At 53.8% G+C, this 26,130-nt stretch overlaps 1 protein-coding gene across 1 annotated transcript in view; it reads left to right on the top strand.

The window, feature by feature from the left end:
• TCERG1L (transcription elongation regulator 1 like) overlaps positions 1-26,130 on the top strand; it is a 184,780-nt gene that overhangs the window by 132,709 nt on the left and 25,941 nt on the right. The window contains exons 7-8 of the mRNA XM_021703857.1: positions 4,984-5,138; positions 13,200-13,269. Of these exons, the coding sequence (XP_021559532.1) occupies positions 4,984-5,138; positions 13,200-13,269 (225 nt within the window). The remainder of the gene's footprint in view (positions 1-4,983; positions 5,139-13,199; positions 13,270-26,130) is intronic.

The following is a 26,130-nucleotide window of genomic DNA, read 5'->3' as shown; positions in this document are numbered from 1 at the left end:
ATTTGCTAGAGCGGCTCATGGAAAACATTTCATTTACTAGATTACCGGTTTATTATAAAAGGATACAACGTGGGAACAGCCAGTTGGAAGAGATGCATGGGCGAGGTGTGGGGAGTAGGTGAGGAGCTTCCACGCCCTCTCCTGGGGGCCACTCTCCCCCAGGCTCCATGGGATCACCAACTGAGAAGCTCTCTGATCCCCCCTCCTTTTGGGTTTTCATGGAGGCTTCATCGTGTAGGCACGAGTGACAAAATCATTGGCTGCTGTTGTTGATGGATTCAACCCCCAGCCCCCACTCTCATCCCAAGAGGTGAGAGGGGGTAGGGGGGTTGAAATTTCCAACCCTCTTGTCACATGGCTGGTTCTCCTGGCCACCTGCCCCCATCCCTGTGGGCTGTCCCAAAGTCACCTCGTTGGCATAAAGGATTTGTGCTGCCAGTAACAAGAGACCCACCCCACCTTTCTCTCTCTGCGCTCACGTCTTAGGAAATCCCAAGGATTTTAGGAGCTCTGTGCCAGAAACAGTGACAAGACCAAATACGTACTTCTTACTGCAAATCGCACTATCCCAGGAGGGGAGGTGGGAGGGAGGTTTTTACCCTCTCCTCCATGAATCTGTGCCCCCTCACCCAGCCTGCCCTGTGCACCAGCCAGAGCCCCTGGGTGCTGCCAGGCCAGCCCTGCCTGAGACGGAGGAGGGGTGAGGACAGGGAGGGAAGAGCAAAGGGCACCCAGACCTGGGGGCAGACCCAGGGGATGTCGGGCTCTGTCCCCTTGGGCACGCGGAGGGAACAAATCAGGTGGAGAGGTGGGGGGCACCCAGCACGAGTCTTTGCATCCTCTGCTCCTGGAGCTACAATGTAGCCCTGTGTCCGCGGGTGCCCCTGGGACCCCATAGCAGCCAGCGCAGCCTCACTCGACAGGATCCAGATCTTCATCTCTGAGGGCTGCTAAGTGTGGATGTTCTGTCCCAGACTTAAATAACTCTGATGTGCTAATTACATCCTCTGGGATACGGGGGCAGTTAAGAGAAGAGGGAATATGGCAGCTATCCAGATATTATGCAGCGTGATTAGAGAAGGCAAACGTATACATATTACTTAAAATGTGCATAAAATGATACGTAAAATTAATTTTGCATGTTACAGCTGGCTCCATCTAGTTGAAACCAACCGTAACAAGTGGATGGGCAGATTTCTCGTGGGGGGATCACGTTTATTTTCCCTGCCACCAGCTCTTTGGTTCAAATCCACAAGTGTCCCCATGGCACCGGAACAGGGTTCTTTGTAACCTGGATGAAATGTGTGCCATGTTAATTGTTGTCGCTTGGCTCTCTCCCTGGTAATAATCCCCTATTAAGTGCCTAATTAACTCCTCTCTTCCCTTCTCTGGAAGCTCAGTGATGGAGTCAGGGAGCAGTGATTGCTGCCCACACTGCAGGGTGGTTTTGGGTGCTGGCTCTTCCGGTGATTCAGGTGCTAGAGGGGTGTCTCTGGACTCAGCTCCGGGAGCTTACAGAGTTAGTGTGTCCCCGAAACAGGAGACTGACCCAGGGTCTGGGGAGAACTGTGCCGAATATGTCCCCAGATGTGAAGTCTCTTGCTTGAGTTAACAGCAGTGCCTGGGGCCAGGAGGAATGTCCCTCGGGAAGTTAGTGAGAGAATGAACCGTGCCCGCCCGAGGGAGAAGATCTGGGGCCTTGCCGTGGGGCGACATGTTTTCGAGTGTCGAGGACGCGGGTTTCACCAGGGATAGGACAGACGGCCGCGGGGAGCAGCCCTTAGCCGCGGCGCTTGGCGCTCGAGCGAGCCGACTTCCCCTGACTGCTCTGGTCTGTGCTGACGAGATACCTGGTTTTCTTTGGAAACCAGGACACTGGGAGGAATTCAAGTGGGTCCCACAGGCTGTGCTGGGGGTCGGTCCCACCTGGGCAGCCCCTGCCTTATGCTTTCCAGTAGAGGAGGCCAGGAAGCAAGGGGTCCCTCTCACACCGGTCAGCCCAGCACTGGGGGCCGCTTCAGCAGAGTCCCTAATTCCCTGCTGCAAAGCTGCCCAGACCCACCTGCCAGACCTTTCTGTCCAGGCCTCCTGTCCAGACCCTTGCTTGCACCCAGCTGCCTGGGCCTTCTAGTCCAGACTCAGGTGCCCAAGCCCATCTGCCTAGACCCACCTGACCATAAGCCACCTGTCCAGACTTACTGCCCAAACTCACCTGAGGGCCCCACCCGCCCAGGCCCACCTGCCGAGACCCACCGGCCTCCCCTCAGCATAGTGTCAGGTCAGCACAAGATCGGTAAGTGGCAGCCTAGGGCCCAGAGTTGAAACCCCATCTCTCTTAGGCCCCATGACACTGCATGACAGGACGTGGGTTTCCCCAACCCAGGAGCAGTGGATATCTTCACTCGTCTTCAGCTTCTTATTCTCAAGTCCCCTCCCCGCTGCTGACCAGAACTTTCTTAGGACCCAGCACCCTGCCTGGGTCTTAGGAAAACCAGTGACTTACAGTGGACTACCTAGGAGGCCAGTTGCTCTGTGGGTAGGACAGCCTCCCAGAGCCAGGTGGGAGGGCCTGGGGGTGATCTGAGGCTGCTCCCCCTCATGGACTTTGGCCTGGGGCCAACTCTGCCCTCTCCCTGTGCCCACAGTCAGACAGACACCTCTCCAAGCCACCAGGCACCTGCATTTCCAAAGCTGCCAGCTCCTTAGTAATTCTCCCCTGAAATGGCCCAGCTGCTTGTGGGATGAGCTGACGTGCCCCAGGTCTGTGTCACATCCGCAAAGCCTGGTTAACCACCCCCTTCTCAATGAACATCTCACATTGTTGCCTGGGTCCTCGAGCTACCGTAGCGATGGCAGGGCCGTGTTTGGTGGGATCAGGTCTTGGTTTTGAAAACCCAAAGTGCAGGTCTTCTAGGGAAGAGGGAGGCAGTGGGGGCAGGTGGGGGCAGGTGGGGGCAGGTGTCCCTGGCACCAACTGCTGTCTCACCTGCTGGAAAGTCTCCTGGAACACTTAGTCCTTCCTCCCCTTTGGGGTTTGTCCTGATCGGGGTCCCAGAAGGAGTGGATGCCTGTGTGTCCTGAAGGGGTGATTTCCGGGCAGAGGGGAGCAGGAAAGTGGGCGGGGCAGCTGCGGCCAAGCCTGGGGGCCCTGGACCATGGACCACACCCACCATTTCACCCCAAGTCAGGCAGCCCCGGGGGAGGCATAGCCTCCAAGTGAGGTCAGGATGGGCTGAGCAGTTGAAGCCTCTTGTGCAGTTGAAGCCTCTGGGTTTGTGGCAGACTGGTCAACAGGGCTCAGTCCCACAACGTCTGGAGTCTGGGAACCCTGGGGCTGCAGGGCTCTGGGAGGCCACTGTGGGAAGCTGGGGCCCAGGGACGGGCAGGACTTTCCTCCTGGAGGCTCCAGGGGAGATCTGTTCCTTGCCTTTGCAGCTTCTGGAGCCTCTTGTCTTCCTTAGCCCTTCCTCCATCCCCAAGACCGGCAGTGTGGGGTCCTCCCGCCTCCCTCTCCCACCCCTGTGCATGTCTGACCATCTCTTTCCATGATGTCTCCTCCATCACTCGGACCCTCCTGCCTCCCTCTTCCCCCCAGACAATCCAGGATCATTTGCCGTCTCAAGATATTAACTCAGTCACATCAGCAAAGCCTCCCTTGCTATGTGAGGTCACACATTCCCAGCTTCCAAGGATTAAGATGTGGACATGTTATAGGCCTTCATTCTGCCTACCACACCCATGAACCTGGCCCGGCCGGCATACTGAGTCCGACAGACCATCTCAGCATCACTTCCAGGAAGGAGCCTGGTCTGTTCAGAGTCCTAGAACATGGGGTTCAATCCCCGAGCCCTCTGCATGGCCCATGGGAAGTGTCTAGCTGGGTGAATATGCAGATTCAGGTTAGAGGGATGTCCTGTGTGCAGAGCAGAGTGGCTACGGCTGGTCGGCTCCGTCCTGACGGCGGGTACCCACGCACGGCTGGAGCAGCTGGTCATCAGGGCCCAAGGCAGGGCCCGGCAGGCAGCTCTCCGTCCGTCAGAGGTCCTCCCTTAGAGGAAAATCGATAGCCAGAGGGTCTCAGCACATGTGGGCTTTCCCACTCAGTCCCACAACGTCTGGAGTCTGGGAACCCTGGGGCTGCAGGGTTCTGGGAGGCCACTGTGGGAAGCTGGGGCCCAGGGACGGGCAGGACTTGCCCAAGGGGAAACTTCTGGGAGCCCAGACCAGAAGCGGGCCTTGGTGCCAGCCCAGGGCTACTTCTCTGCGCCATCCCGGACCCACCGTTGGGACAGAGCCAGAGGCCAGGCCGGTGGCCTTGAGTGGCCTTGTTCGTCGGGACACTGTGCAACTGGATCCAGGTTCCAGGGCACAGGCCCTTATAGACCCACTCACACTCCTTAGGAACAGATCATGGCCTTTCTTTTGTTTTTCTTCACTTCTTTTTAATCTTTTCTCCTCTCTGATGACCTTCCACAGAGACAGCGTCTTAAAATGGCATATTATTCTGTTTGGAGATTTTAGATTCCTATTTATGAAAACACAAAGCTTAATTCTTTGTTCTTCTACAAACAAACTGGAGAATGAGTGCCAGAGTTGCTAATCACAGTGGCCCGTTTAATATCTCGGATGTGGGAGGGTATGGATTCCCACATTCAAGCAGAGGTGGACTCGTGCCAGGAGGAGCTTGGCCCTTGGAGGGCCCTCTCCAGGGCCCTTGTCGAGCTGCTTGCTTTGCTCACCTCCACTGTCCCTACCTGGTAAAAGGACATCAGGAGAGTATCTACCTGTTAATCAAATGGAAAAATAGGAGAAGCTCTGTAAAGTCCCTTAAAAAGCCAGACAGGGTCATTATGATTTATAAGTTACATAAGTCACCTTTGCAAACGTGTGGATTTCAGGCACCAAGCGTTTCTTGGGTTAGGCCAGTGATTTCTTAACTGAATGTCTTCAAGGGGAACTGAGGTGAGTTTTCCACTCAAACAGGTGTGTGGTCTGGACGGGGGATGACCGGGTTTTCTTCTTCAACCCGACGATGCAGCTGTCCGTGTGGGAGAAGCCCATGGACCTGAAAAACCGCGGGGACCTCAACAGGATCATCGAGGACCCGCCCCACAAGCGCAAGCTGGAGGCGCCAACAGGTAATTAACAACCGGGCTGTTTGCATCCACTTTCATAAGTGTTTAAACTGTGTATTCCTAATGAACGGGAAGGGAAAGCATGTTTTTCCTGGTTATGCTGGAAATTGATTTTCAAAGAATTGTGTTCGCTATTTGAGAATTTAGTAGTTAAGGTTTTATGGCACTTTCTGCCGAAGACACTTTCTTCCAGGGGGCTGGCTAGGGCTTTCTTTTCGCATTTCGGGAAGTTGTTAACTCAGAGAAGGCTTTTTCGTTCCCTCAGCTTCTTGAAGCTTCCTGCATGGTCATTAGCCAACATTTAATTTTTATTCCAAATGTTTCATGAACTCCACTTGAGAGACCACATGCACGCAAACAGTAGCATATTTCCTTCTACCTCACACATTTGTGTCTAAGCTTTGAATGGGACCCATCATCCATTGTTTATTCGAAGGGTGCTTGAATTTAAGGGAAAGGCCATGTGGGCTGAAGGACGTGCTCCTGCCGGAGGGACGGGCACTTGGCAGAGAGGTAGCTGTGTCTGAACACACCCGTGGAAATCCCATTTCCCCGGAGTCAGAGAAGAACAGTTAGGATTTCCAGCAAGGATCCTTTCCGATTAGATGTAATATATTTTATATTAGCTGCAGTGTTGGGAAAGCCCCATTCCCTGAGCACGTGGGTAAAAAAGCGTTGGCTCTGGCACAGAAACTTAGAGTCAGGAGCTCCCTCCCAGCCTGAGATGCACACACGTGGCTGAGAGGCCAGGAAACTGGATCTTGACCCCTTAAAAGGGGGCTTTGTTTTATTTTTATGGGGTGTTTTATTGAGTTTGCAATGATGTTTTTTATTCCCATCATAGAGGGCCAACGCATGACAACATCCACCCACCTTTTTAGCCAAATGCAGAGGCATTTAACTGGGACTTTAGAAAACGGTGCTATAAAAGTGTTCTTAACATTTTTAACAGTGCCGAGAGACTGGAAAATGCTGCTGTTCTAAAGATGGTGGCAGTCTGTTGAGATTGAGAGAGGCAGATTTAATGTGCTTATTTCACCTAGGATGACGAGACCTTCTCCAGAGAGCCTGAGTCAACCCATGTTGGGATGAGAAATGTTTTAGGTGCATATTTAATTGAATCTGTAAAAACTTAGCTGCATGCAGGGACAATAAGCATTGGGTTTGTGATTTTGTTTCCTCAAAATGGGATGTTTTGTTGAAGGGTTTGAAAACAAATCCTTATAGAAAACAATCTCCCAAGGTCCTGACTCACAGACAGCAGAACAGTGCACATATTGGGGCATCAGGAGACCCCCAATCTCATGAGACAGATCAAGGTGCAGTTGTCATAGCTGTGATTTGATTTGATTGATAAAAGACAAATAATGGAGGCAGTTTCCTTAGCTTGCATCGTAGATAATTGGGAGCTGTTTCTCCCTCTCTCCCTCCCTTCCTTCCTTCCCTCCCTCCCTCCCTCCCTTCCTTCCTCCCTCCCTCCCTCCCTTCCTTCCTTCCTCCCTTCCTTCCCTCTTTTTTCCCCAAAGCTTGGCAGGCACGAGAAAGGAACTCTAACAGTCAGTGCCTGGCTGCCCTGTGGCTTCTCTCCTTTGGACCTAATGAAGCCAGGTCTAGGAGAGACAGAGAGGCGTCCGCAGAACTCCCCACTGAGTCACCTGCCATGTCAGCGCTTGTGAGGACTGCAGGTGGAGGACAGGGTGGAGGGTAAACTGAGGTATATGAAACATTTGAAGTTTATTTGCACAGAAACCAGGTTCCAAGGGGGCAGCCCCATATCTGATGCAGTTCGAGGTGGCTGGTGGGAGCCCAGGAGAGAGACACAGAGAAGGTGGGGCTGGCTGTAGCTTGGAGACTACTTGGCTCTGTGATTGACTGTCCTCAGCTTTTTGATTGATTCTGCAATGTGAGACATTTATGGACTTAGGTTTCGGTTTGCTTAAGTAGCCCTCCAAGGCATCAGAGCCCTGTTGGCCTAATGGCCTCCTTGTTTAATTTACGGCAGGATCTGAATTACCTGGGCCACAGATCAGCGTTCTATTTCACTCACTTTATACTAAAAAACAGTAGAGAATTGAGCCTGAAGTCTAACAAACACAAACACAACCAGAAATACCTGATTAATTTAGATTTGATATATCAAGATACTTGTTTTCCATTAACTTACTACAACGGCCCTAACTACTCTACCTAGATAGATATTATTAATAACATTACATGTAGTTACAAAACAAGTTTTAACTTGCTTCTTCTTGTAAAAAAGAGGAAGAGATTTTCTTAAAACGTGGGTTTTTTTTTTAACCAGAATCGTAAAGATATGCAAATGACTTTAATTCTCAACTTCTTGTTGCAGGGTAGAATTGACATTTCAGTGAATAATTTCTAATTTTCTAAGATCCACCCACCCAAATTGTTTTGTTTGCAGCAAAACAATTAGGGCAGAAGGTGTTCCTGGAGGATTAATTAGCAATTAGTGGGCAGAGTTGATGACCTCCAGCCATCGGCAAGTGACATTTTTGCTTGGCTGTTTCATCCATCATGACTCATCAAACGATTTGACCCTAATTATTATGAGAACTGGCTCCAGGGGAGAATGTTCTTGGTGGAGAATTTTGTTTTTCACATTTTGTTCAACTATGAGTCATTATGGATGTGAATATATTAATACCTGTTTCTAGTCTGAAATAGAACAATTAGGCATTCCAATTGATACCAGTTATTTTTCAAGAGGCAAATGAAATAAATGAATTTTATAAAACAGCTGCTGCATGTCGGGCTCTCGGTTCTAGCTGTGTTTGCGTGCTAGGGACACACGGCTCGGGGGGGACCTAATGCTGTTAGGCAGCTTCGTGTTATGGGATACAGAACTGCCAGAAGTGCTGAGCCACTCATCACTCAACAGCTAAGGGAAAAGTCCCCTCTTTCATTCTGTTAGCGTTGCTGAGAGACTCAGACAAAGGCCTGAATTATTTCCTAATTATCTTGCGGTGCCTCCAGATTTTTTACGGCTCTAGGACCTCTGCTGTTAGTCCGGAGTAAACACCCACCGAGCTGAAGGGAACCAGGAAGCAGGGGCCTGGGCCGGCGTTCAATCCCTGGCCCGACGTTTGGGGGCCTTGGCGGGCTCCTCGGCTGAGAGGACGTGGGTCCACCTGCTTGTCCTCATGCGGTCCTCCAGCCTGTCGGACGCTGCGCTCTTGGCCTGCGTTTCTCTGCAGCAACGCCGCCCTCCGTCCCCGGCTCCGGGCAGGGGAGCCCCGTGGGCTGAGAGCCACAGAGGTGGGAGGGGGAGAGACTCTGCGGGGGAAAATGGGGGTACGGAGCCTGGTCGCTTACGCTCAGCTCACCAGGTGGGGGCCGCCTGTGAACGGCCCGGGGCTGCAGTAACCCATGAGCACGGGCTCAGTGGCTGAACGCAAGCCCAGTTTGTCACGTTGCGTGAGTCCCAGTGGGGCTGGCGGACCCGTGTTTCCTGGCCGCCTGGCTTCTGCGGCTCTAGGCCCCTTGCTCCCCCTGCAGAGGCAGCGGGACCGCATCCTCAAATCTTTCTGGGACTCCCCTGCCTTCCTCCTCCCCTTGGAAGGGTCCTTATGATTACACTGGGCTCACCTGGGTGACCCGGGACGCTCTCCCACCCCAAGGTCAGCTGCTTGGCCGCCTCGATCGCCCTGTGCTCTAGAACCTAATACCTTCACAGGCGCAGGCAGCCGGCGTGCCCATCTTCGGGGACCATCATTCTACAGCCCACCGGCTCTCTACCCATTTTAGAGAAGAGGGAATTAAAGGAGATTGATTAATTAACTCGCCCAAGGTCACATATCTATCAAGCGGGGGGTGGGGAGGGGGCAGGGGCGGGATTTACACCCAGGTAGGTCGGACTCCACATCCGAGGAGGGACAGCTTTACCAGGCTTCTTATGAGCTGCGAGCCTGTGATAAGAACGCTCTTTTGGAAAACGTCTTGCTCCCTGTGCCTCCCACACCCACGGTCAGGTGCAGGCAGCCTGTCCTTTCAGCCACTTTGTCCCCCACCTGCCATAGAGGGCACGGACGTCACTTGGCTTCAGTTCCTCTGTAAACATTTTAGTCATTTATATTCAAGACAAATGTACATTGGTAATAATGTTCATTTTGCAAGTGGGATATAAAAGCATCCCTGTGAGTAAACACAGCTGTGACTTGTGAGAGCCTGGCTTTGCCAAGCTGTGTTTGCCCGGGGAGGGTACACGGGTCTCGGAGCCGCAGTGGGACCAGGTGTCCAGGCTCAGCTGACAACGTCCCTGGCGACTTGGCCTCTGCCGCCCGAGGATGGGCATCACCGGTCCCAAGGATCAGGTGGAGGAGAGGCCCCCCATGCAGAATTCCGCCGTCCCTGCTGTTTGGGAGGGACACTGACCCTCACATGGGATCCGCATCCCTCACCTGGTGGCCCCCAGCCTGTGCCCCTTCTTTGCACACTGACTGATCCAGGACCCTAGACCCAGCAGATGAGTGGAGACAGGCCATCCGCTTAGAAAGTCGCCTGCGGGGAGCCTGATGAACTCCAGTGGAAGTTGCCAGGCGGCCGGGTTGGAAGGAACAGGCCAGGCTCCTGGGCACCGTGGGTTCTTCACGATGCTCTGTGACCCTCAGCCCTCCCCTGCTGCAGCCCGGCGGCCTGGACGGCAGGGCAGAGGCCCCTCTGGGTTTCAGATACGCCACTGAATGAGCACTGATCCTGGGGCTGTGTCACTCACGTCTGTGCCTTGGGGCCGCATGCAGCTGTGGACAGCGGAGGCTGGGAGAGCATTTTCCAAAGTGGTTTCCCCCAGAACCTAATGCTTCAAGCTGTCACCCCCTCTGTGGACCCAGGAATGAAGGAGGAGGGGGAGGGAAGAGGACAGCAGTTCCCTTCCAAACCAATCACTGCGTACTTGGGGGCTGGACTGACTAGCCCTGGGCTGGACCCCGGCCCCAGCAGCGAGCAGACGGCCCACGGGCAGTGACGGGCAGTGACAGCCATGTCGTGGGGCAGGAGGAGAGGCTGTGTGTGGATGGTGCAACGTGAGTCCCCAGACCAGTGGCCGGGGAGCTTCCTGAGGAGGATCCACTCACACTGCACCCCAGGAAGCAGGGAGGGGGGCCCACCTGGGGGCCCCCATCTCCTGTGGGGGGCTCGGGGAGTGGGGAGGAGCCTGGGCAAGCTCATGGTGAACCTCAGGGGTGGGGGAGCACCATGAGTGCAGCCTTTCCAAGTGACCAGGAGGCTCGTCCCTCAGGGTGACTGACCCCTGGGTCCTGCCGGACTCTCTGGCCCAGCAACCTCTCCCGAGGCTTCTACTCTCTTTCTGGGGCCGCGTGCAACACTGCCCAGCTCCGCTCAGGCTCTGTCTCTGCCTGACTGTCATTCTGCACTTCTTTCATAGATTGAATATGACCTGCCAAGGAGCAAAGAACACAGAGACTGATTTTGGTGTCAGGAGGCCCCCAGCTAGTGGGGGTCGATGGGGCCACGGTGCAGGGTCCAGATCTACCTGTTCTAATTCCCTCATGTCCCCCAGTGCAGGCTGACACCCCCACCCATCTCTGCCACCTGCCCTGGGCCTGCAGAGGAGGGAGCAGGGAGGAGGGAGGAGGGCCACGTGGCGGGACACCTGCTGCCCAGGAACAGTGAGTTCTGAGCCAGGGAACAAGGCATTTCCCTGTATTCTGTGGACTGTTCTAACACACATCAAGCATCACGATTTCCAGCCGGTCAGTCAGAAGCAGGGGTACCTGCGTCCTGGGGGCCCCACGCGGTCTCCAGGCAGCTAGTGCCAGAGTCTAATTGAATTGTTGCACATCCAGTCCCAGTCGGTGTCCAGAGAATTGGAGACACGGTTGTTGGTGCAGGAAAGCTGCCTCGAAAAACGAGGGAGCCCTGCTGCTTGGCATCCCATCCCAACGCCCATGACCATGCCCCCGGCTCTGCCGCCCCAGCTCTCCCACCTTGGGCCAGTTCTGACCCAGCCTAGGGGAGGAGAGGCTCCTGGGGGCTCTTGTCCCGGCAGGAGAGCACCCCCGCCTTGCCCCTCTGTTTGCCAAGGGCAGCCCCAGTGTTGGGGTTCTTTCTCTCTTCTGTGTCTCAGAAGGAACCAAGGCGCCTCTCCTTCCCATTGTCTCACAAACACCAGTGTTAAAGAGCGACAGGACAGACAACTTTACCTGAAGGCCTTGTCTGTTGCAAATGTCATGGAGTTTAGAAAGTTCCAAGAGAGCTGTCTGCAGGGTGAGGGGGAGAGAAGTCAGGTCAGAGGCGGAGGCGGGGTCCATGTGAGAGCCCAGTGTGCACGCGGGGGCAGAGGGGCCAGGATCCAGGCCTGGGTGTCATGTCCCGCGATGCCGGTGGGCGTGGAGACTGGGACAGGGAACAGGGGGCGTGAGGGTGGACCCAGGCTGAACGTGCAGGGCTGGGGTGCCTGTGGGGTCACTGAGGCAGAGAGGCCAGGAGGGAAGAGCTGGGCGGAGCGGGGGGTGAGCATGCCTCTTGGGCTGCAGGGGTCAGCAGCCTAGAAGGGACCGATGGCCGGCGTCCCGGAGCGGCCGTGTGGGAAGAGCGTGTGGAGCGGGAAGAAGGTGAGCTTCGCCCCACATGAGCTCATTTCTCACAAACGTTCTTTCCTCTGCTTCTCAATGAGGAGGGGGGCTTCTGTCCCCTAGGGAGTGTTTGGCAGTTTCTGGACCTGGGACCTGTCCCTGCTGCTTCTAGAACCTGCTGAGCAGCCTCCCTCCAGCGCACAGGACGGCCCGAGTGTCACTGGGGCATGAGGCCACCAATGCTCAGCCTTCCCTGAGCTGAGGTCCCGAATGCCCGCCCCCCCCCAAACACACACACCCTGTCCCACAAGGAGCCCACTCCGCTCCACGCTCATTTGGACAGGGTCCATGTCTGTGGGGCCGCCTTTCTGGGCGAGTGTCTTCCAGGGGGTGCTGTCCTGCTAGCCGGGCCGAGGGCGTGTGGCGTGGACAGACCTGTGGCCCGTTCTTGGTCCCGTTCAGGTCCCCCTGGGTCCCGGGATGGTGGAGTGCACACGGCGTGGCGTGGGTAGCCGCGGGTGGGCTGGGGCAGCCGGGAGCTTCCAGAACCTGACTCTCCCATCTTGCTGCCAGCCCCACCCTGAACACTGAAGCAAACTAGGAATTGACTGGATTGGAGGCTTCACTGGGTTCCAAACAGTGCATTCCTTGAGGCGGTGGGCCGTGTTCTCCTGGCAGAGCCTCCTCATGAAGGGCGGGGCTTAGGCAGCCAGGTGCAGGGGACACGGGGACCTGGGGATGCGCCACAGAGCCCAGCCCCCTGCACCTCTGCCCGCCTGGGACCGGAGCACGAGAGGGGGTCTCTGGGGCATGATGGATACAGAGTGAGAAGCAAGGCAAGAAAGCGTTGTGATGCCAGGGAACGTCTGGAAATCATTCATGTGTCAGGACTGAAATAATAATGCTCTAGAGCCATGTTGATCCTCATTTTTCCTCTCTCCCTTTTGGAGACAAATATGAAACACTGAAGCACCTTTTTACTTTTTCATTTCAAAAGCTCATCAAATATTTATAAGGACAGCCTCCTCAGGATGGAAATAGGGGACCTGTCTTCAAAATCAATTTGGGTTTTTGAAGTAGACACGCAGTCCGGAATGAAGTGCATGCCGCATGCAGGGGAGGGGTGATGCTTCCTGGAGGCAGACAAAGGAGGGAACCACGGTCTCTTGGTCCACTTGCAAGAACGTGAGGGCACACGTGACATAGAAGGGCTCATCCAGGGCCTGCATCCCCACGTGCCCGGGGAGGGGTTGGGAGATGCCATCCGTTGGTTCTCCATCCTCTGGCTTTGCTGGATGATCTAGCAGCTTCTAAATGCCTTCTCTGCACAGAAGAAAATCAGATTTCTCTTCTGCTGGAACTTACAAGGAGTACTAAGAGAAAGCTGGTTCCAGGGGTTGATCTCTGTGTTCCCAATTCCCAGATGACTCTGCTTGAAAGTGAGTGCATCTCAGTGGTTTGCCAGAGTGATGGGAGCTGACATTCCAACCTTATTAACCTGATTTTCTTCCAGCCGACCACAGTGATGGGTCACAGTCTGAGGATGGCAGGGGAGACCGGAACCTGAGGACCAAGAGGAACAGGTAGGTGACAAGGCCTTTTGCTCTCGCGTCTTTCCTTCGCAGACAGTTAGGCGGTGTGGAAAGAAAAAGGATTGTTTTGACTCTAGTGACTGAGTAAAGAGCAGATGCAACCAGTAAGCAGAGGGTGGGAGGTCTCAGGTCCCGTCTCAGTGACTGCTCTGGGCGCCCCATGCCTCAGTGGGCAGGTGTCTCGGTGGCTCCAGGCACCGTGGACACTGGACAGCGTCTGGCCCTCCCCGGGGCCCATGTGCTCCGCCCGGCCTGGGCTCCAGAGCCCTGAAGGCATGCACAGAGCCACCAGGGTGCCGGGTGTTGGGCGAGGGCATGGGTGTGCGTGGCCGGCAGCTCTTGGCTTGGAGTTGGGTGCCTCCTGCTTGCTTTGTGGTGTTGGGCAAAGTAATTCCCCCTGGCCTCAGATTTCCCGTCTGCACGAGATTGCGGGAGCTCCCAATGGCAGCTTGAGGTGACAAGTGACGGGGGTGGGGGGGCGCTGCGTGACTGCGGTCACACTCCGTGTGTGCACAGCTCTCCATGCTCGTCGCCCTCTGGCTGTGGCGGCAGCACCTGTGGCCGGGAGACCCGCCGTGAGCCCCTCCTGCCGGCCCCGGTCTGTGGCTCCTTTCCTCCTGAGTTCCACACAAAGGGGTGTAATTCGGGGTCTATATGTCTGAGCTCCCTGGAAGGCGGGCAGAAAGCATGGCGGGGTTGGTGGGCCACCGTCTTTGGCAGAGAAGGCGGGGGATCTAAAAGGCCACCCATGAAGAGAGAGTCAGGGGCCACTTCCTGAGCTCAGGTGGTGCCGGACGTCCGGCCAGAGCCTGGTGCTCAACGTGGCCCAGCGGGCACACCCAGCTGCGACCCGCCGCCCGCACACCTGTCCTCTCACAGGATGGCCTAGGCCTTCAGTGGGGAGCCAGCTGCCCATGTCAGGGGTCAGAGCTGTGGGTATGTGGGCACCTGGGTGGCGCAGTCAGTGAAGCGTCCGACTCTTGGTTTCGGCTCAGGCCGTGATCTCCGGGTCCTGGGATCGAACACGGTTCAGGCCCCACACTGAGCGGGGAGTCTGCTTGAGATTCTCCCTCTGCCCTTGCCCCTGCCCGTGCGTGTGCGCTCTCTCTCAGCTAAATAAATAAATCTTGTAAAAAAATGTGCCCTAGAGCCTGGAGCACATTCAGGAGGCAGGCGGTGCCGCCGGAGCCCGCCCCCTGCTCTGCTCAGGTCGAACAGAGCCTCGCACTGCAAGTCATTCTGGAAGTCAGGAGATTCACGGGACTCTGTGAGGGCAGACGCGCCGCACGGAAGGCCGATGGTTGGTCGGCGGGCTGTGAGGGCGTGCGAGACCAGGGGGACAGCGGCGGTTCAGATTCCAGTGCCAACTTCTAAAAACTGGTGTTTGTATAAATAGCATCACAAATGGAAAGTGTGATCATCGTAAAGAAAAATCATGCTCTGTATATCTGAGAAAAACAGACTTCACATCATTGATTTATGATGGTTTCTGGTTAAAACCATCACCCGGTCACCATTTTTACGCCCCCGATTATTCTTTGTTTTTTTATTTTTATATGTTTTTAAGGATTTTATTTTTAAGTCATCTCTGTGCCCAACGTGGGGCTCACGACCCCGAGATCAAGAGTGGCACACTCCACCAACTGAGCCAGGCAGGCGTCCCTATGTCACCCAATTATTCTTTAAGCTTATGTTGTATGAAGTCTGAAAAATACAGTTTCAACATTATTTATACCAAAAAAAAATCGTTTCTTAGAAGAAGTGGCACCCGTCTGCAGGAAGGGAGAAAAATGCCACCTTGCCTCAGAGCCTGTCCATCCTGGTGTCCTCCGCCCTTACGGGGGCTTCCTGGCAGCAGAGGGGAGTGAGGGAGAGAGCAGGCACTGGGCCGTGGGACCTGACCCCTGACCCCCAGTTGGGATGGGACTCTTCTCTGTGACAGACGGATGAGGTTGGAGGCCCAAACCTGCAGCGTTCTCCCTGAGTGGCTTCAGGTCCCTTCATTTCGATGCCGCTGGGCCTTTCCCTACCATGCACCCCCTCAAAAAATCATTCCGTTGACCACGGCCCGGGTATATTGTAATTTTAACTGATAACAAACAGACACCACAGAACTTTCCAGAAAGAGTTCCGGGAAGGGTGAGCACTGTCCTCCCCAAGACAGGGAGCTGTCCCAGTGCAGGGAGGGGGGTCTCCTTCCTGGGGCAATGGGGACCCAGGCTGCAGTTGGCATGAGGGTCCCTGTGGTGCTGGAGTGAGGAGCCCCCCCCCCACCAATCTCCCTCCTTCTCTTTAGAAAGTCACTTTTGGGCATCAAAGGACACTTGCATGCACCCAGAGGATGGATGCTGAGTGCCTTCGATGGGCCCATGGGCTCCAGGAAAGGGAGTAAAGAGTCGTGTCTTTATGTTCAGAGCACGGGTCTTGGCCAAGCAGGTCTCTGTCAGTCTTTGGCTAAATGCATATAGCATTTTGAAATCAAGACGCCCTTCCCGAGACACCAGAAGTGCGGAAATCCAGCCACTATGGGATGATGTTGAACTCGTGTTGGAGGGGAGGCTGGATAGGATCCAGAGTAGCTGGGCCATCTGCCTGCACAACCCGATTTCACTCATTTTCCCGAGGGACTGGCCTTGAATTCTGATCAGTTGGCCTTTAAGAAATGTCAGAACGGGGCGCCTGGGTGGTTCAGTTGGTTAAGCGACTGCCTTCGGCTCAGGTCATGGTCCTGGAGTCCCGGGATCGAGTCCCGCATCGGGCTCCCTGCTCGGCGGGGAGTCTGCGTCTCCCTCTGACCCTCCCCCCTCTCATGTGCTCTCTCTCTCTCATTCTCTCTATCTCAAATAAATAAAATCTTAAAAAAAAAAAAAGAAAGAAAGAAATGTCAGAACATTAATTTCGCTGTTAATCATCTGAGGGATTTCCGTGATTAAACAGCAGCTTTGGAGCAGACACAGAGGATTTGGGCAGAGCCGCCCTGCTTTCCACCTGCCCAGTCCGTCCCGAGCTGTGGGCCCCGCTGTCCGGGAGGCTCTGTTCTCCCACGGAGCCCTTGGAGGAAATGCTCCCTCTGCTTAGTGATGTAGCTGGACTGGGGATCTAGAATGTTCCACCCGTCCTGCTCATTCATCTCTGAGCTGTGCACATAAACCACCTGTTCTCTTCAGAAGCCTCACTCCCGTGCTGTTTTTGCAAATGCCCCCCACAGCTGGATCGGCGTGTCCCTTGCTCAGAGCAGATCGCCCCTGGCGGCCAGCCCACCAGCATCAGCTCTGCATTGTCTGTCTTCCAGAAGGTTATTGTCAATAAGTTCAGGCTCTTCTCAAACTCCTAACTGCTTTTGTGTGTTTTTAATTAGTGGGTTCTGGCATATATAGTAAGAGAACAGGGCTCCAGAGGATGGGCTGTAATCAGTCCCTTTTGATCCACCTTTTTTGTATAAATAATAGAATTTTTCCTCATCAAGAAGCCTGTGAAATCTTCCTACAATGTGCAACTCACTAGCAGCCATGTTGGAGAAGGAATAAGCCACACGCTCACTTTGGATGTCACTTCCTACTCCTGCATCTCTCTCGAACCCTCGCACAATTCATATACATTGTGCACGCTCTTTCACAGATGGAATTAAATCAATTGACCAAATAACTCAGGTCTGAATGATACTTTTCCTGGAATTCCCTGGGAAGAGAAATATGTCACAATGACAAGCTTTCAAATTACTAATTTTAAACGACCCGGTGAGTGCCGTGTCAAGTAGCTTGTTATTTACTATCTAATGGAATGCATTCCTGATACACGATCCTACATTTTCCCTGGGACCAGAAAATTGATTGCTTCTCCCCGTGTTTGTGAGGTGCCCAGAGGTTCTGCCAGTTTCTGACATGTAGTCTTTTCTTATTTCAGACCTGCTTTTCAAATGTGCAGTCTATTTTAAGAACTTAGGATTTATTTCAAATAATTGAACTGAACTATTTTAGGGATTCAGCAAAAGTGAGGCATTTAGTTTAAAACTCAGAATGAAATTATCTGCAAAACACATCAGAGAAGAAATTGCCCGTGATGTGTGTGGCCTCTAGCCCTTCCACAAGGCACCAGTCTTGGCCAGTGGATAGGCTGGGAGATTCCTCCTACATAATGGCACCCTGGAGCACGAGAGGGTGGCCTTGCTCCTTCCGTGATGACTGGACCCACGGGGTTGGCATCGACTTCTTGTCCTGTGGGCCACCAAAAGAATGTCTTGGCTTGGAATATTGGTTATTTCTAAGTTTGTAGATTTTGTAGTTTGTGAGTTTGGGGGATGCCCGGTCGATAGCTTTGGATGCAAGTGATGAAGTTGACCTTATACCATAAAATCTTCATGTCAAGTAGGGTGTTTTCTTGGGGTCGGATGCAGTTTGGGCTGGAGTCCTATGAGAGCATAGAATCAGCAGGAAGTACCTTGTGATTATTCTGCTTACCCCAAATATGGCCTGAATATTCTCTTGACAAACCATGGAGGCCAAGGCACACTCTGGGCAGGTCCTCTGGACAAGGCTGGGTCATGGGGTTGTGATCTGTCCACCTGCAGTTCTGTACTTCACCTGGGGGCCACCTAGGGCTGGGAGAATCCATCTAGAATAAAAACAACATTACCGTCCAGAAGACAAAAAAACAAAAAACAAAAAAACCTGATTTAAAGTCTGGAGGTTTTGAGGACACTACCCAGGGACTGTCCCCAAGTTGAGCCCACATAGAGAGAGCCAGCTATGGAAGGTGGAGGGAAACACTCTGCAGCCAGGAAGCTGCTGATCTCAGGCGCAAAGGCAAGTGATGGTCAGTGAGTGTGGGCAGCGGGGAGGGCAACACGCCATGGAGACAAGCGGGAGCGAGCTCCGTTCACTTCTATACACAGGGTTTCTAGAATCCCAGAAAAATGAGCTGTCGAGAAGGTAAGAGCATTGCTTCTTTGAAATGCTAGAAAATAATGCTAGAAAACAGGTGGACTTTAAAATAAACTTGCTATAAAATTATATCTTTAATTTGACCCTATAGAATGATAACGTTCCGCTATCAGCGTGGGAGTCTCACATTCTCCAGGGGCCTTCGTAACATAGGATGGCGCATGGTCTCTTGGACGTGCGTGGCAAATAAGTCATTAACACCCACTTGCCTTCTACGTTATTCTTTTTACATAACTCATGATTTGGGTTGATCAGTGGGTTCTGTACAGAAACCTGTCGTTTTGTAAACAGTACTGAGTCTGTGCCCATGTCCTGAGGACATCCACCGCTTTCCCGGGTGACAGCTGCCTTTGGGATTGAGCGTGCAAGCCTCAATTGTGACGGGGTTCCGGTTTGTCTTTTTTAACAAAAACACAGATATTCCTGCCATTTATTTGCTGTTCAAAAAGATTTATACATGCATGTATTTCTGAAAGGGGAGACCAGATGCCAGCATTCGCAAGGAGCCCCGTGCAGCAAGACAGGCAGCCCACCGACGCCGTGGACACTGCCCTTGGCCTTTGGGTGGGCAAGCAGAGTCCTCTGGGTAGCATCCACATGGCCAGCACTCACATGGAGATGCATCTGAAATCCGGCCTGCGGGGGGCCAGTCCAAGTCGGTTCCAGAGCCCTCACCCCCCAAAGTTCCCTCACCGGTTCTTCGTCGGACCTCTCAGCCTACCCTTCCTTCATGGGATTCTGCCCCTAGAAGGTGCTTGGCACCCAGGCGTCATCACTTACTGTCATGCAGCAGGGGTGCAGGAGGGCTGGCAGGGGTCGGGGGGTCCCCGGGGACCACGTATGCTGGCAGCAGGCTCGGGAACTCTGGGATGAAACTGTGGTGTCCAGCCGTGGTGTCCGTGATGGTCTGTCTTCCCTCGCGTGGGGGAGGAACCTGCCGCAGACTCTTCTTCCACAAGGGGTCCATTTATACCCTCAAGAGCCGGCCCAAATGCAGTATGTGCGGGGGACCCTGGGGCCTTCCCAGCCTCCTGCGATGAAGTCCAATGTGGTGCCCACCCATAGGCAGGCCAGGAGGCCACACTCCCAAGTGGAAAGATAAGCTAAGTTCTGGCCCACTAATCCATCAAATACTAAGCACTTGCTGTATGCAGTGCACTGTGTGCCCAGGCCCTGCAGTGTGGTCCAGGCCATCCACTTCTGGGAGCTTCCCATGGCCCCGTCTCTCTGATGGGATGGAAACTTTCTGGGACAGTGTGAGTCCCACATCTCCCGCCAAGTGATCGTGCAGAGGAAGCCTTGGGCCTTCTGTGAAAGGCCATGGCCCTGGGAAGGCAGACAGAGCAGATGGAGGGACAAACAGGGGGCCATGGCCCCAGATTATAACCCATCCCTGGCTCTCCTCCATGGATCACCCTCTCTTTTGGGCACACGTTGAGCAAACATCAACTGCCACCCACCGTGTGGGGCGCTGGGGACACATAGCTGGTTGCATGTCATTTCCTGTCTCTGGTGGCTCTAGCCCCAGAGAAGGGAGTGTTGACCCCATGTCAGACGGTCCCAGCATCCTGGACCTGCGATGCGGCATGGCTGGACAGACCGCAGTTTCTCCTTGCCTTGGGGCACCCAGGGGCAGCTTGCTGGGGAGGAATGTCTCCATCCCTGTCCATTGTCCCTGTGTCACCACCGTCCCCAGCCTTTGAGCCCTGCACGTGCAGTCCTGGTTTCTGTGCTGAAGCCCCCGGGCCGACAATGAACCATGACTGAGCTGCAGCCCTTCCCCTTGGCATGGGGACGGGCACCGTAACTGGTTCTGGGCCCTCCGTGGGCATCTGGCCGCTCCTGGGCTCTCTGTGTTGTTTGATCTGAGTTCCTGCCCTGGAGGGGAGGGCCCGGCATCGGGTGTCACACAGCCCCATCCACACCAGAGCTGAGGCCCGTCTGTGTCACCTTCGTGAGAAGGCAGTGCGGGGATTCCCTATGAGGCCACGTGGGCATCAGGCCATTAGGGAGGCGAAGTGTATGTTGAGTTTTAAACAAGAGGATTTTTAAAAAATATTCATTTATTTGAGACCGGGAGAGAGCAAGAATGGGGGTGGGGGGAAGCAGGCTCCCCGCTGAACAGGGATCCCGACATGGGGCTCCATCCCAGGACCCCGGGATCATGACCTGACCAGAAGGCAGACACTTCACTGACTGAGCCACCCAGACGCCCCTCAAACAAGATTCTTTTGACAGGCTTCCCCAGGGAGTGGAAGACAAAGCCACAAAGAGGGGGCTGGAGGAGACGTGTCCTTCTCTCCCTCCACCACTACGAGCCCCCAGGCCAGGACAGGCCAAGAGAAGGCAGGGGCCTGTCCTACCCGGGGCCCCGGGGTGCTGCCCTCTGCGCGGAGGGCTGTCGGCCACCTGCTCTGCAGGGAGCGGAGGACTGAACTGTCCCTGGCGATGCTCTTTGATTTGAGAAGACAGTTTCAATTTCCACCTCTTCTTCAAATTTCCGACTTAAGAACTCTCCCTTTTAATGGAAGCCAGGGAATTTCCTCGCCTCAGACCCATCTCCATCTGGCTGGTCATGGCTGAGAAGTGTTTCGGCTGCTCTTTGTCCCTCAGGAGTGAGCCACTGATCATCAGAAACCGGCTAACGGTGGCAATCCCAGTTCAGATTTCTGAAATCCCTGCACCTTTTCAAGTGGAAACGCATTTTCTGAGTCGCCAGATATTTTTGTGGGGGTGTGCCCAAGGGCGAGTGAGGTGAGCGGCACATGGTGGCCGGCACACGGACACTCACCAGCGTGTGCCACCTGCCTTCTTTCCAGAACGTGGCCCTCCTTCTGCAGCCTCCCCATCTGGTCACGTTAACCGTTACCCACGGCGTGGTTACGGTTTGCCGGAGTTCTGATGCTGTTGCTGAGGGGACGCGGGGAGACGCGGACTCCATCCCATGGCGACCTCGCCTCCCTCTGCACAAGCCTGGTTATCAAGAATTTTGGCTCCTTCTGTCACCCCTTGGAGTATAAATGTGTGACAGTCGAGGCAGGTTTTTCTCACCGTCTGTGAGAAAGCACGTCTTTGCCATGCACTTGGGATAATGAACCAGTTAGCCCGCTCCCCTGGATGCTGACTTCTGCAGGGAGCGCTCAGCTGGAGGACGCAGGGAGGGGCAGCTGCAGTGATGGTGATGGGGGAGGAGGGGACGTGGAGCACGTGCTGTCCTGAAGACGCTGGTCCACGGTGAAGGGCGAGCGCCAGGACAGGGCAAAGCCGAAGACGAGGGTTGTGTGCGGGGAAACGCAGGGGAGGTAAACTCAGAGGGCCCAGGCGTGGTGATTTCTGGCGAAGCCGAGAGGTCGGAGCGTGAGGGGTTGGGGGCCGCCCAGGCAGCCCCCGGTTCATCCAGCTCCAGCACAGTCACTGGAGAAGGCCCAGTACTGTGAGAATGACCATCGTCCCCCACTCACAGTGTCACCGTCAGCGTGCCGATTTTCAGCTTTTTAATGTGGCCAAGTCCAGTACAGATGATGGAGCAGGGCGTCACCCCCTCGGTCACCTTCCGGCTCAGCCACTGCCTCCCACTGGCACCTCCCATGCTTGGTCCCACCACCCTGCTCCGACTGTTTTGAAACAAACCCCAGATCTCATATAAATATCGTGTGTCCATATTTCAGGATGCATGACTAACATAGAAGATTTTTAAAAGATAATTGTAATGCCACCTGAGAACAAGCAGCAAACAGCAATTCCCTGACGTGACCCCTTCGCCTCCTGACATTGTCTGTGTTCCCTCCACTGTTTTATTTTCTCTTGCAGTTTTACTTTTCAGACCCAGATCCGCATCAGGTTTGTGCTCCACACCCTGCTGGTCACGTTCCTGAGTCTGTTAACCTGCACTTTCCTCCTCTCCTGGCCCAGTTTGTTTTTCTTCATTTGTTTTGAAAGAAATCAGCATTTTTCCCCTCACTAAAGTCCCCCCCCAGTCTGTGTCCTCGCCCCCCCGAGTGCTCCTTGCCCTCTAGCTTCTGTGCGCTCAGCCACGCGGAGGGGCTGCATCCGCCCGGGTTTGGTCAGCGTTGGGCAAGAGAACCTCGCAGCAGGCTGAGCTTCCATCAGGCAGCCTCACAGCTCTGGCCACCTGTCTTCCTGTGATGTGAGCAGGTGATTGGCCTGGGACCATCATTCCCTTCGGGATTGGTAAATACAGGTAGGTCACTCCTACCATGTTATTTGCACCCGTGAGCTTGAGCACTTTACAAAGAGCAACGTCCTCATCAACTTTCTGGTTCATTGGAGTTGTAGTTCAGACAGAAAACACAGAATGGCTGCTGGATTCCTACCTGTTAAATCTCATTTTCACAGCATCGTGTTGATTTGCCAGCATCCTGCACAGATGCTGAATGCACGGTGAGTTCCCAGATGTAAACAGAGTTGATGTGCGTCAGTCTGTTTCAGTCACTGCTTCTGTCCTTCAGAAGTCAGAGTTTGTGTCTCTGTTGTGGTGATTCTTGGACCGTCCCGGGTCTGACACGTGCTTTTCAAGATGTGGGTGAACATCTTTTTTCTATGAGGAGACTTCCCTTGAGTTACTTTGTAGTATCTGCTCCCTTTCACGCTTTGAGCCTCCTCACTGGCCGCTCCAGGTACATCGTGGCCTTTTTCTTTCTGCCCCACTTGCTTCCACATCTTTTTTGTCTCTTTCCCAGTTTTTTTTGGTTTTTCCTCTCCTTCTTAGCTGTTCCCCTTTAGGCATTATCCATGGTGTTTATTCTATTCACGTTTGTGTACCTTCGGGTGTATTCTTCATTTCTAAAGTTTTTCCCCTTTTGTTTCTAATTTCTTGCATCATTCAGATGCTTTTCATATCTGTACTTGGCCCAACATGCTCTTTTTCCACTGAATTGTCTATCCTGATACACGCTGTGATTTTATAACCTCTACCGTGTCCTTTGAAAAATTAGCTCATGTTCCGGTAGCCGGGTAGCATTTTCGTCAGAGTCCTGGCTGCCCTTTGGTCTTGCTGCTTGCCTGTAGGGGCATTTATTCTCTGCATTACTGTTCTCTGCTCATTTGTATGGGATTGGACAATGACCTTTTCCTGCAGCTCAAGCTTAGATGAGCTGGTCCGAGACGGCGTTCCTGGTCACTAGGCTCTGGAACTCCCTCTCCTTGTCTCAAAGCCAGAGTGTGCCCTGCATTTGGAGCCTGTCCGCGGTGCCCCTCACTTTTGCCCGCGCCTTCCCTTCCCTTTCTTGGTGTGTCTCTGTAATTCCCATATGCTCATGCCAGTTTCTCTTTGCATTTTTCCCAAGTTTTATCCTGAAGGGACCCTCAGTTCCCAGCCCCGGCCATCTCGCCTTTCCAAGCTCCGGGCCACGTCGGTTCCTCTGAGGTTGGAGCCCGGAAGGCCCCTCCAGCGTCCGCAGCCACCCCCTCTGTCCAAAGCCACGGCCCGGGGCTGCCTCTCAAACTGGGGCCATCTTGGGCCTTTTGTTGTTGCTGTTGCAACGCAAGGGACCCAGCAGCCTCTGTGAGCTGCACCCCACGTCCTCTAAGCCGAAGATGTGCCCTGGGCCAGCTCTTGAAGCCCACGTGTGCTCAGCACTGAGTGTGGGGCGACATGGAGAACAAAAGGAGGCACCTCCTGCTCGAGGAACAGTGAGACCCCGGTGCCGTGGGACGGGCCTGGGTCCCTTATGCTGCCGTTGTGTGAGAACACATCCTGGGCTCTGAGACCACATGCATTCCCAGACGAGGAGACAGCACAGGACCCCTCACTGCTGGGAACTCCTTCGGATTTAGCCAAGACAAGCCCCCAGACAGGATGGCCTGGTACCTACAGAGCTGTGTCATAAAGCGGGTACAGGGTCAGGACCTGCCCTTTGGCCAACAAAACTGACCAGTGTTTGGAGACTCAGAATCTGAGCTCAGTGCCACCCAGAGGAAGGCCATCTGCCATTAGCAACAAACACCTTTTAGCAGGTGGAATGGAAGGAATCATGGCCTTTGGACACAGGGGCGGCCCTTGAGCTGACAAATAAAGCTGCAGTTGGAACACCCTTCTGTCCCTCCAAAGGCCCTTGCCGGCAAGGCCATCGGTGTGGTAGGAGGTCATGGGCCCTGGGTCATAAGTGACCACAACCATGTGCACAGAAAGGGATGGATGAATGCAATCACACCACCATGAAGAGGCCTGCCCGGCCTCAGCAGGCTGGGGTGCCTTTGGTGATCCCCAGACCCTTTCTGGGAAGGTGTCATCAGGACCAGAAGGTGGGTCAGGGCAAAACTCCAGAAGTGAGGAGAGCTGGGCAGGGTAGGTAGGCAAAGGTTTGCCAGGTGGTCAGCGGTCAGTGAGACCATGGGGGAGCAGTGAGGTCCTAGGATGGGTACCCAAGATCCCAGGCAGCTCAGACCCCAGCCTGCGCCCAAGTCTTACTTCTCCAGGCAGACCTTGTGTCCCTGTCCATCCTAGAGCCTTGCCTCTGCATGCAGGCAGGGGACAGCTATATCCCATCCTCCCATGGCTCCTTGCTCCTTCCTGGATCCAGGATCTTGCCCATGGCTGCATTCCATTCTAGGGAGGCATCCTGTTCGATGCCACCATTGGCTTTGAATCCTGACCATCCACACGAGAAGGGCAGTGCTGGCCGAGCCGGGGCCCCTGCACCCCAGCCCCACCAAGGGACCTGGAGCCCACCTGAGTGATGTGCCAGTCTTCTGACAGCATCCAGAGACAGCTCCCACCCTGCAGTGTCAGGGCTAAAAACTATAGAATACAGATCTTCCAAAGTTCGCCTCATCTGAAGGCCATTTTTTACAACCACATGATAGAACGTCTGAGGCCCCACAAGGCAGAGATTCACAGACTTTGATTCCTGTAGAATTTCCTATTGTGTCTAACACTGGAGTTATAGGCTGGCAGTATTTTGATGATAAATTCCCAGCCTTTTTTGCCAAGAGAAAGAGCAAGTTCTCCCCATCCATTAAGTCAGATAAAAGGTGAGACATCACCCAGCCAAACAAAGGGCTGGATCTCATTGTTGGGAGGGTTGGTGTGGATGATCAGAGGCTGCCAGAGACAGTGAAAGTGAAGAATCATCACTATCATCATCACATGACCACCATCATCACCTCCATCATCACCATCATTACCACCATCATCATCACCATCATCATCACCATCATCACGATCACCACCATCATCACCATCATCATCACGATCATCGCCACCATCACCATCATCATCACCATCATCATCATCACCACCATCATCATCACCACCATCATCATCATCATCATCCCGATCATCACCATCACCATCATCACTGTATTGTCGCCATCGTCACCATCATCACCATCATCACCACCATCATCATCATCACCATCATCACCATCATTACCACCATCATCACCATCATCACCACCATCACCACCATCATCATCATCACCATCATCACCATCATCACCACCATCATCATCATCACCATCATCACCATCATCATCACCACCATGGCCATCACCACCATCACCATCATCGACATATTGTCACCACCATCACCACTACCACCATCACTATCATCATCAGTACTATTACAGACCAGCCATTGTGCTAAGTACTTTACGTGCATCGTTTCAGTTTTCCCATCTGTAAAATGAGGACGATACCCATGGCTGCCCTACAGGGCTGTGATAAGGATCGAATGAGGTGATAGAGGCAAAGTAGGAGGACAGGGTTTTATACACAGAATGTCAACAAATATCAGGTGTTCATATGACTTCATTTAATTCTTACAAAAATCTTAAGTGGCAAGTATTATAATTTAAACTTACAGATGAAAAAATATCAGTGAAATGATGAGATTTTCCTGAAAACACAGTACATTTTGTGTGAAAGTCCAAGTTCAAAGACAAGTCTGTT

The sequence above is a fragment of the Neomonachus schauinslandi genome, chromosome 6, assembly GCF_002201575.2.
Source record: "Neomonachus schauinslandi chromosome 6, ASM220157v2, whole genome shotgun sequence".
Taxonomy (NCBI): Eukaryota; Metazoa; Chordata; class Mammalia; order Carnivora; family Phocidae; genus Neomonachus; species Neomonachus schauinslandi.
The sequence above is the reverse complement of the archived record's forward strand: the minus strand, read 5'-3'. Positions and strand labels throughout refer to the sequence as shown.